This window comes from Haliotis rufescens, unplaced genomic scaffold, assembly GCF_023055435.1.
Source record: "Haliotis rufescens isolate VD_foot unplaced genomic scaffold, xgHalRufe1.0.p SCAF_4, whole genome shotgun sequence".
NCBI classification, from domain to species: domain Eukaryota; kingdom Metazoa; phylum Mollusca; class Gastropoda; order Lepetellida; family Haliotidae; genus Haliotis; species Haliotis rufescens.
The window spans coordinates 31,089,943-31,101,280 of NW_025964112.1; the positions used below are offsets into that span (position 1 = coordinate 31,089,943).

The 11,338-nt window shown below is 42.7% G+C and overlaps 1 protein-coding gene across 1 annotated transcript; it reads right to left on the bottom strand.

The window, feature by feature from the left end:
- Nucleotides 1–270: 270 nt before the first annotated feature.
- Nucleotides 271–10,702, bottom strand: LOC124149507 (growth hormone secretagogue receptor type 1-like). The gene is made up of 3 exons (XM_048382024.1): nucleotides 8,460–10,702; nucleotides 5,551–5,877; nucleotides 271–1,734 (listed from the first exon to the last, which is right to left on the bottom strand). The coding sequence occupies exons 2-3, from the start codon at nucleotides 5,865–5,867 to the stop codon at nucleotides 849–851; spliced, it is 1,203 nt and encodes a 400-aa protein (XP_048237981.1). The 5' UTR covers nucleotides 5,868–5,877; nucleotides 8,460–10,702; the 3' UTR covers nucleotides 271–848.
- Between the last annotated feature and the right edge of the window lie 636 nt (nucleotides 10,703–11,338).

An 11,338-nucleotide genomic window follows, 5' to 3' on the forward strand; every position in this document is an offset into this window, starting at 1 on the left:
GATGCAAGACATATGTAAAACCAAAAACTATTTCTGAGGGCTTCTTTGACAAAGAACTTGAAATCATACGCGCATTCTGACTTGTTTGTCGTATTTTCGCGCATAACATTCATTGATAGGGGGAACGTGTCTTCTTGCAGGTTACGAAAAGGGGCGAGTGGTGACGAATGGAGGAATGCGTTGTTTGCCGCTGGTGCGCGTGCCCCAAGCTCTGTCGCGAGCTGACATTTACAATGCATGATTCACGGCTCTTCATTTCGTTAGGTCCAAAACTAATATTTATCAATCACTTGCACGTTGTCAATACATGTTGGTGGGAATAATAGGAACTATAGAGCCCCGAACAAAGATATATATATTACCGCATTTTTTTCTCGGCAAAGGTTTATCTAATTGCTATAAATATGAACATTGTTGTAGGTAGCCTGCTCTAACACAAAATATATACATATTATTTTGAGCTTTTGAGCATTATGCAAAAATTTGAAAATAGTTAATAGTTAATTTCACACCACACCTTCATGTGCCGCCGCAGCAGAGGTTGACAATTACAGGTTCTTAAATAAAACGATGCGGGTTCGAACCCCGTTGGCGACACATGTTTTAGGAAAAAATATGAAATTATTCACTTGTCAATAAATGTAAAAAATAGTCTATTCCAAGTGGAAATTAATTCAAATGCTGGTTCAAGATAATGAATAGTTGACAAACAACTCTCCATTCCTGAAGCGTTCAAACAATAGAATGACGTCACAGATGTGTTTTAAGAAAAGACAGTTGCTTTTCTACTGGTCTACGTAATGTTAACGACATAGTCGAGACGATCTGTGTGTTGGTAGCTGCCCAGTTCAAAAGCATCGAGGTCTCTCACATTCGTTAGATTTGTCAAACACATCTGTTTCTGCCGTAGACACAGTCGACGCTACAGATGCCAAAGCTACATCAGTGTTGCCGTTAGTGAGGGTCATGATTTTGTCGGAACTGTGCGTATTGCTTCTACGGGACCGTCTTCGGGAACAACACAGACGTCGGAGCTCGGTGCGGAACTTTTGACCGCTGATGCAGTATAGCAGAAAGTTGATGGTGTGGTTGGTGTACATCAGGTTGTCGATGATGGCGTGAACCAGATGAAATACTGCAACCTCATGAGGTGTTTTGGGGAACCAGGCGTAACGCTGAACAATGATGATTATAGCCACTGGTGCTGACAAGAAGAGGAAAGCGAAGGACACCAACATCAACATGACTGTCAGCTGACGCTGACTCTGGCCGGGTCTGTTCCCAGCTGTACCCTTCAGTGTATGGGTAAGATTCTGTTGTTTCTTGGCCGCCCTCTTCAGGTTGGCGATGATGAGGAAGTTGAGGACGAACAATGACGTCATCGGGATAAAACAATACAAGGCAGAGTCTATCCATGGGAATACTTTGGTGACGAAAAATTTGTTCGTTTCGCCGTCATAACCACAAAACGTTGTTTGCTTTGAACTGTCAAAATCTGCCGAGCGTGTGAACAGATTGTGTAAATTAACCCCAAGTGAAAAAAATGCCAGTGTTACTATGACAATGACGGCCTTCTTGAGCGTAATGAGTGAATGTGCATGAAGCGGGAAGCTTACAGCCACGTATCGCTCTGCAGTCATGGACAACAGCAGCAGGACATCGTAGTGGATTGTGGTGTAGAAGATGAAGTACAGGATCCCGCACGTCTCGTCTGTGTGTGAATAGGTATAGTACCTGAAACAGGGAAACATGCTTTACACATTGCGTTCACTGAACGCTCGGGGAATCCGTATTAAATGTAAGTTTTAGTCAAAATTTGCTTCACTTTAATAACAACTCGAAACATTCCAAATGTGCATTGTGAGGCCGAGAGAACACAATCATCAGGCTGGAAACCCCCTCCTCCCTTGAATCCCGAATACCATATTTTTCACTGTATGTCTCACTTGTTCACCCCTGAATCGCAAATACTTCTTCAGACAAATCTCAACGCACATGTGAGAATTCACTCTACAAAGGCAAAATGACCATACTCAACAACAATGGTTTTCTTGAGATCGGCGAGAGGTGTTCTTTGTGAGTCTTTCAAATTCAGGCGCAACGTTGCCCCTAAGAACATGATAGAAGGCCATGAAATCAACCATTGTCTGATTGAGAAGTTCTAAGCCCTACAGAGAAGGAATATTATACATCAGGGAAATATTTTGTACAGACATTACATGATGTGATAGAGGTAAGCGACAAAGATATGAGTCAATAAAGCAATTTGTTTCGCTGTTACAAGTCCGTAAAATAAGCAGGGGTCTGTGACCTTTGGAAAGTGGACAAACTTGAGGAAGGTGCAGTTTGTTGTTTATCGCCGCACTGAGCAATATTTCAGCTATGTGACGGCGGTCTGTAAATAATCGAAGCTGCGATGACATGCATCAACCAAGTCACCCGATCCAGTCAGTCGCCTCTTACGACAAACACAGTCGCCTTTTACAGCAGGCATGGGTTGCTGAAGATCTATTCTACCCCGGATCTTCACGGGTCGAGGAACGTGCAGTGATCAAGTACTTGCAGATTGGTGTTTGGACTTAACGTGCTGCGCATCTAGAACTTATCAAGCAATACTCGTATATAGCGACACTCCACTTTTCCATAACTAGTGCTTCAACAATGGTGCTTAACTATTGTTTTATTAACATAGTAATGGGTGGATTTGTGTAGATGGATTCTAAGTATCAAAACAAGACAGCAATATGTAAAATATATCTAAACTGGATTTTACTGGTTATATATTTGGGGGATTATCTGGTTCGGTAAGTTACCCCTATACATACACACACGGCTGTGTGTGGGCAGATCCGTGTCACATACCTTTATTTACATCAACAAGACATGGCCAAACAAAAACAACAAGCCTTTGGAAAATAATTGATTCCACAATAGAAATTAACGACTGTCTATTGATATACCACAAATCGTACACGCAAAATTCAGGAGATTCAAAAGAATTATTTCGAAATATGTTCAAAAAAACTTACTTTAACATACAGTGGAAAGGTGTCATATATTTGCATTAAATACTGAGATAGGGGTAATCTGAACATGCGATTAATCCTGTTTTGTTTATTTAAAGATTAATTGTTTATTGTTAAGCAAGTTTCTCTGCAGACATTGTAATATGCAGCCACAAGCCGACTCTTCTCGCATCAAATTACGGGGATATGTACGCGGGCAGATGACCATGGAGTACGCTGATCACAGTGACTGTGTCGGAGTAGCGAGGCTGATTAATAACTGATTTCAGCAATTCGTTGCAAATTAGGTGTGTCGGAGTCGGAGTGCACGACTGTCGGGTCTAAAATTGCAATGATTTAATCGGTCCTCATCAATAGTGTCGGATAAAACCGAGAGTCGGATTAACGAGACTTGACTGTAGCTACTGAAATTTTTAATGGAAAATCAATGTACACTGTAATATATCTTAGGGGTTTAAACAACCTAAATGGGTGACGCACATATAGTCTGGCTTATTAAACCTGTATGCTATGCTATTCCTACAACGTATTTAGCGTAATAACTACTATGCCAAAGCGGTTGTATTTTATATCCAACATATATTTTGTATTTTGATACATGTCTTCAGTACATAATCGAGACTTAACCAGCCAAACCAGTAATTGATACACTGTACGCAACGATCGACACCGTCAGGGTACGATGGCACCAATCCACCAGTTCACCAACCATGACCACCCCTCTCATTACGACCAGCAAAGGCTACTGGGGAATCACCATATGTTTTCAATGTTAAAACGGCCGTATTATGTTGTTTGTATGTGTTTAGACATTCGTCTGTACATCTCAAGACATGATGGATATGACATTAAGTCATTGTAATAAACACACACAAGAGTCATCAGAAGATGGCCCCCACAATAGCAAAATGCATCACACCAAATGCTCCTGGTTAATATATGTACCAAGTGGATGGAAAAACTTTCACGGTTTTGAACTTTTGCTCCGGAATCGAAATACTGATGGACAGACGGACAGACAGACCTGATGATGACTATATTCCCCCGCATTATATGCGGGGAGGATAATTGCAAATGTATATAGTCTTTGTTAGCGTTGCCCATGATAGGACAAGTTCAGTTATGAAATAAACGAGCACTGAATTGCCGTTTCAAGCACGTAAAAGACAAAAAAATGCCATTCATAACTTAATATGTCTGAGAAATTCATTGTTGAAATTATCAAAAACACTGTGGCACTCAAAACAAAAATGTATTAAGTAATATCTCTAGTCAAGCAGATATGTTTATTCGGTTGTTGTGGTTTATTGTATTGATTCTTTTGCACAGGTGTGTGTGTGCGTGCGTGTGTGTGCGTGCGTGTGCGTGTGTGTATGTAGAATGATGTAACTTGGGGATAGTTCTCTTTGGTATTTTAGTTGAAATGATTATTACATAACAGATACCAAACTGAACCAAACATATATATTGCCGTGCAAATAATATTTCTAAACAAATCACAATGAATTGTGTACAATACAGAATTGGTTTTGTCCAGATACGTTTGAAAAAAATTCCATTCAGGCCTCGAAGCTAAAAAAATTAAAAGTCTTTGTTTTGGTTCTATATGGCTGCATGGTATCCATATGCCAAAATAGAAACGATCAAGGGGGACACATCTTGTCTCGGAATGACACGAGTTGGTCACGAATAAGTAAAGAATGTCGTGGCGTATGCCGGAAACAGACGAAAACCTATAGAACACATTCCAAGGTCATAAAAGAGTGCAATTATTTGGATTTCATTTACTGAAAAAATATTGAAGACATATAACATATACAGGAAATGTTTACGTACATCATTCATTTTTCAGAATTTTGAACCTTCATACTAAATACGATTTTATTTGTGTCCCGCCTACCACACTGCCGAGTCCAGAATATCCTCGAAATAGACCCCCGAATCCCGCGTACCAAAAGTGGGTTGGCAGCCTCAATCATGTAAACATAACCGAAGTTCGGCGTCGCTGTCCGTTGTGAGTCAAGGCGTTTTCTGTCCAAAACACCACCACCGATGTTAGCAGACTGCAGCTACTGCAAGGCATGATATAGTGTGGTTACCGAGTTGGTTACACTACATGATACCGTAACTGACGTGAATAGACGGCCTGGAGCGTGATTTGGTGTCGCGCCCGCTATGGGACGATCATGGCGGAGGAAGAGTAACACGTGTCGTTTCGACTGCAGTATTTTGGTAAATGCCCTACACTGAGCAACAGGTGTTATGAAACTCTTCAAGGATTGTACATGCCTGTGTCCAGAGATAGACATAATTCCCAGGGCAACAATCCGACAACGTACACGTTTTTAGTTACGTCAAAATGGGCTGATGTCATGTCAGCTCATTATGACGTAACTAAAAATACTTTATTATCGTAGGATAAAGTACAGTAGGCGTCCTTGATCTTTTTGCGTTCATAAAAACCCAGATAGAACAACTATCACAATGAATGACATGTGAAGATGTGAATTAACTGCAACACTACCTTCTTAGATAGAACACCAAGTCTATGACGAGAATGAGGCTGTCCATGCAGGCAATGGTGGCTAGGTACAAGCACGTCGTCGTTTTGCGAAGTGACGTCATCACCAAAACGCAGAAGGAGATGATGTTGCCGATGACGCCGAGTGAGACACAGATAGGAACGTAGATGAGGTGGATGTACTGCGCAACACGCTCCTCCATGTAGTTGTTGATGTCGTCGGTCGGTAACACAGTAACGTTCCTCACTGAGGCCGTAGTGGATGAGAGGCCGCTGGTAACGTTCTGTGGAGGCAACATAATATCGCCGTTTCCTCCCATTACAGCCTCCCTGCAAAACCCGACTGATTCTTAAATCTTACAATTTAATATCGATTATTGTACTTTTTTCTCGAATGTGGTTGCCTAATTTACCGACTGATTGACTCGGTTTGACGGGGAAGTTACTACTTACAGGGTCATATTAACATAGTTTTTATTGTGGCGTATAACACCACATGGAATAACGTTTTGTTCAATGTGTTACTGGCGGCAGTAGTTATAGCGCTAAACCACTTCATGTTAACTCCAAGTGAGATTCCTATAATTAATCGTTTCTTCAAGGGTATTATTTAAATAGGTTCATTTGATTTATCTGCAGTATGTACATTTGAATAAATTCCCTGGTGGAAACTCGGAAGTGAAAATATGAATCGACTTCGTTGTCTGAGCAGTCGATTCTCAACATGTGTACAGAGGAATCTTTGATATCCAACTCCTTAACCTATAGCGGGTGATAATTAGGAGGGGAACTGAACATCTCCAGGTTTATGTGGACGTTTGGCATTGTCAGTATACGTATGACTGTATGTAAACGCATTTTCTTTCGCAAACACTGAACGCAAATGTTTTGAACATTATAATAACTGAGGTAATGCGATATACTACCAAGTCAGGACAATGTGATATACTACCAAGTCAACACAATGTGTTACTCTACCAGGTCAACACAATGTGATATACTACCAAGTCAACACAATGTGTTACTCTACCAGGTCAACACAATGTGATACACTACCAGGTCAACACAATGTGTTACTCTACCAGGTCAACACCATGTGATAATCTACCATGTCAACACAATGTGATGTACTACCAAGTCAACACAATGTCTTCCACTACCAAGTCAGCACAATATGACACACTACCAAGTCAGCACAATGTGTTACACTACCATGTCAACAACATGTGATAATCTACCATGCCAACACAATGTGATGTACTACCAAGTCAGCACAATGTATTACACTACCAAGTCAGCACATTATGACAGACTAGCAAGTCAGCACAATGTGATATACTACCAAGTCAGCACATTATGACACACTAGCAAGTCAGCACAATGTGATATACTACCAAGTCAACACAATGTGTTACTCTACCAAGTCAGCACAATCTGTTACACTACCAAGTCAACACAATGTGATATACTACCAAGTGTTACTCTACCAGGTCAACACAATGTGATGCACTACCAAGTCAACACAATGTAATACACTACCAGGTCAACACAATGTGATGCACTACCAAGTCAACACAATGTAATACACTACCAGGTCAACACAATGTGATCCACTACCAGGTCAACACAATGTGATGCACTACCAAGTCAACACAATGTGATACACTACCATGTCAACACAATGTGATACACTACCAGGTCAACACAATGTGTTACTCTACCAGGTCAACACCATGTGATAATCTACCATGTCAACACAATGTGATGTACTACCAAGTCAACACAATGTCTTCCACTACCAAGTCAGCACATTATGACAGACTAGCAAGTCAGCACAATGTGATATACTACCAAGTCAGCACATTATGACAGACTAGCAAGTCAGCACAATGTGATATACTAGCAAGTCAGCACAATGTGATATACTACCAAGTCAACACAATGTGTTACTCTACCAAGTCAGCACAATCTGTTACACTACCAAGTCAACACAATGTGATATACTACCAAGTGTTACTCTACCAGGTCAACACAATGTGATGCACTACCAAGTCAACACAATGTAATACACTACCAGGTCAACACAATGTGATGCACTACCAAGTCAACACAATGTAATACACTACCAGGTCAACACAATGTGATCCACTACCAGGCCAACACAATGTGATGCACTACCAAGTCAACACAATGTGATACACTACCAAGTCAACACAATGTGATACACTACCAGGTCAACACAATGTGTTACTCTACCAGGTCATCACCATGTGATCCACTACCAGGTCAACACAATGTGTTACTCTACCATGTCAACACCATGTGATCCACTACCAGGTCAACACAATGTGATGCACTACCAGGTCAACACAATGTGATACACTACAAGGTCAACACAATGTGATCCACTACCAGGTCACCCCATGTGATACACTACCAGGTCAACACAATGTGTTACTCTACCAGGTCATCACCATGTGATCCACTACCAGGTCAACACAATGTGTTACTCTACCATGTCAACACCATGTGATCCACTACCAGGTCAACACAATGTGATGCACTACCAAGTCAACACAATGTGATACACTACAAGGTCAACACAATGTGATCCACTACCAGGTCACCCCATGTGATGCACTACCAAGTCAACACAATGTGATACACTACCAAGTCAACACAATGTGTTACTCTACCATGTCAACACCATGTGATAATCTACCATGTCAACACAATGTGATATACTACCAAGTCAACACAATGTGATATACTGCTTATATGCCACTATGTAAGACACCATCTGTATGCCACTATGTAAGACACCATCTACATACCATTATGTAAGACACCATCTGTATAGCACTATGTTAGACACCATCTATATACCATTATGTTAGACACCATCTACATACCTAGAGTTATGGGAATGGCGTCCTTCTGGAGGTAATGGTGGTGTGTCCTGCTGAAGCTGTGGGTAGAACGTCCCCCTAGAGTTATGGGAATGGCGTCCTTCTGGAGGTAATGGTGGTGTGTCCTGCTGAAGGTGTGGGTAGAACGTCCCCCTAGAGTTATGGGAATGGCGTCCTTCTGGAGGTAATGGTGGTGTGTCCTGCTGAAGCTGTGGGTAGAACGTCCCCCTAGAGTTATGGGAATGGCGTCCTTCTGGGGGTAATGGTGGTGTGTCCTGCTGAAGCTGTGGGTAGAACGTTCCCCTAGAGTTATGGGAATGGCGTCCTTCTGGAGGTAATGGTGGTGTGTCCTGCTGAAGCTGTGGGTAGAACGTCCCCCTAGAGTTATGGGAATGGCGTCCTTCTGGAGGTAATGGTGGTGTGTCCTGATGGAGCTGTGGGTAGAACGTCCCCCTAGAGTTATGGGAATGGCGTCCTTCTGGATGTAATGGTGGTGTGTCCTGCTGAAGCTGTGCGTAGAACGTCCCCCTAGAGTTGTGGGAATGGCGTCCTTCTGGAGGTAATGGTGGTGTGTCCTGCTGAAGGTGTGCGTAGAACGTCCCCCAAGAGTTATGGGAATGGCGTCCTTCTGGAGGTAATGGTGGTGTGTTCTGCTGAAGGTGTGGGTAGAACGCCCCCTAGAGTTATGGGAATGGCGTCCTTCTGGGGGTATTGGCTGCGTGTCCTGATGGAGCTGTGGGTAGAACGTCCCCCTAGAGTTATGGGAATGGCGTCCTTCTGGGGGTAATGGTGGTGTGTCCTGCTGAAGCTGGGGGTAGAACGTCCCCCTTGAGATATGGGAATTGCGTCCTTCTGGGGGTATTGGCTGCGTGTCCTGATGGAGCTGTGCGTAGAACGTCCCCCTAGAGTTATGGAAATGGCGTCGTTCTGGAGGTAATGGAGTTATGGCGGTATGACGGACTTCTGGAGGTATTCTTCCATCAATTCTTTAGCACGCAAAAGATCGAAACCATGGAAATGCAATTATTAGCTAAACGAAAGTCGATAGTATTTGCATATTAGTTGCTGTGTAATTGTTTAAGTAATTGCTGCAGAGTATTGGGCCGTGTGTTTTCTTCTCTTCCCCGTGTGCGTGTATAGAGTGGTGGGGATGGGAATGTGAGGATATGTGATGGGAAAGGATCAGTGAGGGAAAAGGGGTAAGGACGTGTGCGAGGCGCATCGATGTACTCGGGTTACTATCATCTTTCGTCATAATCGTCTGATTTACTAGTCACTGTTTTTTATACAACTCCGCATACCTGAGTAGTATAAATGATGGGGGTACTGGACTGGGTGATGATGATATGCAAATATGCAGACCTTGCGTTCGAAATGTCACGCTTGCTTCCCAAGTAACAAGTGGTCCGACTACCCATTGTTCTCGGTGCCTTAGGTTTGGTACCTCCCAATCTGTTGACTGACATCGGGAGAAAACCCGGGTTTGGTAACAGGAATACAACCCTTCCGACATTCTGGGTAATGCAGAGGGCTGCAGTGTTGGGGATTCTTCACATTCTCCGAAAAGTTCTGGGTGGGATTAACTAGGCAACAACAACAAAAACAACAATAAGAAAAAGAAGAAAAATAAATAAATAAATAAATAAATAATAATAATGATAATGATGATGATGATGATGATGATGATAATAATAATAATAATAATAATAATAACGACTGAGACGGTGAGAGTACAAGAGGGTCTTCATGGTTTGGGAAGTGCTTGGTGGATGTGGAGCCATGTATCAGTATAGTAGGATACAAGTAGCCGGATGTAGGGTGGTACTGGAACCGTGTATCAGTATAGTAGGATACAAGTAGCCGGATGTAGGGTGGTACTGGAGCTGTGTATCAGTATAGAAGGATACAAGTAGCCGGATGTAGGGTTGTACTGGAGCTGTGTATCAGTATAGAAGGATACAAGTAGCCGGATGTAGGGTGGTACTGGAGCTGTGTATCAGTATAGAAGGATACAAGTAGCCGGATGTAGGGTTGTACTGGAGCTGTGTATCAGTATAGAAGGATACAAGTAGCCGGATGTAGGGTTGTACTGGAGCTGTGTATCAGTATAGAAGGATACAAGTAGCCGGATGTAGGGTGGTACTGGAACCGTGTATCAGTATAGAATGATACAAGTAGCCGGATGTAGGGTTGTACTGGAGCTGTGTATCAGTATAGAAGGATACAAGTAGCCGGGTGGAGGGTGGTACTGGAGCTGTGTATCAGTATAGAAGGATACAAGTAGCCGGATGTAGGGTGGTACTGGAACCGTGTATCAGTATAGAATGATACAAGTAGCCGGATGTAGGGTTGTACTGGAGTCGTGTATCAGTATAGAAGGATACAAGTAGCCGGGTGGAGGGTGGTACTGGAGCTGTGTATCAGTATAGAATGATACAAGTAGCCGGGTGGAGGGTGGCACAGGAATCGCGTATCAGTATAGAAGGATACAAGTAGCCGCATGTAGGGTGGTACTGGAACCGTGTATCAGTATAGAAGGATACAAGTAGCCGTATGTAGGGTGGTACTGGAACCGTGTATCAGTATAGTAGGATACAAGTAGCCGTGAACCGTGTATCAGTATAGAATGATACAAGTAGCCGGATGTAGGGTGGTACTGGAACCGTGTATCAGTATAGTAGGATACAAGTAGCCGGATGTAGGGTGGTACTGGAGTCGTGTATCAGTATAGTAGGATACAAGTAGCCGTATGTAGGGTGGTTCTGGAACCGTGTATCAGTATAGAAGGATACAAGTAGCCGGATGTAGGGTGGCACAGGAATCGTGTATCAGTATAGAAGGATACAAGTAGCCGCATGTAGGGTGGTACTGGAACCGTGTAT

Coding starts and splice junctions, on each gene's coding strand:
- LOC124149507 (XM_048382024.1), bottom strand. CDS start 5,867: ATGGGAGGAAACGGCGATATTATGTTGCCTCCACAGAACGTTACCAGC. Junction 1,735..5,550: donor TTGGTGTTCTATCTAAGAAG/GTAGTGTTGCAG, acceptor TCCCTGTTTCAG/GTACTATACCTATTCACACA.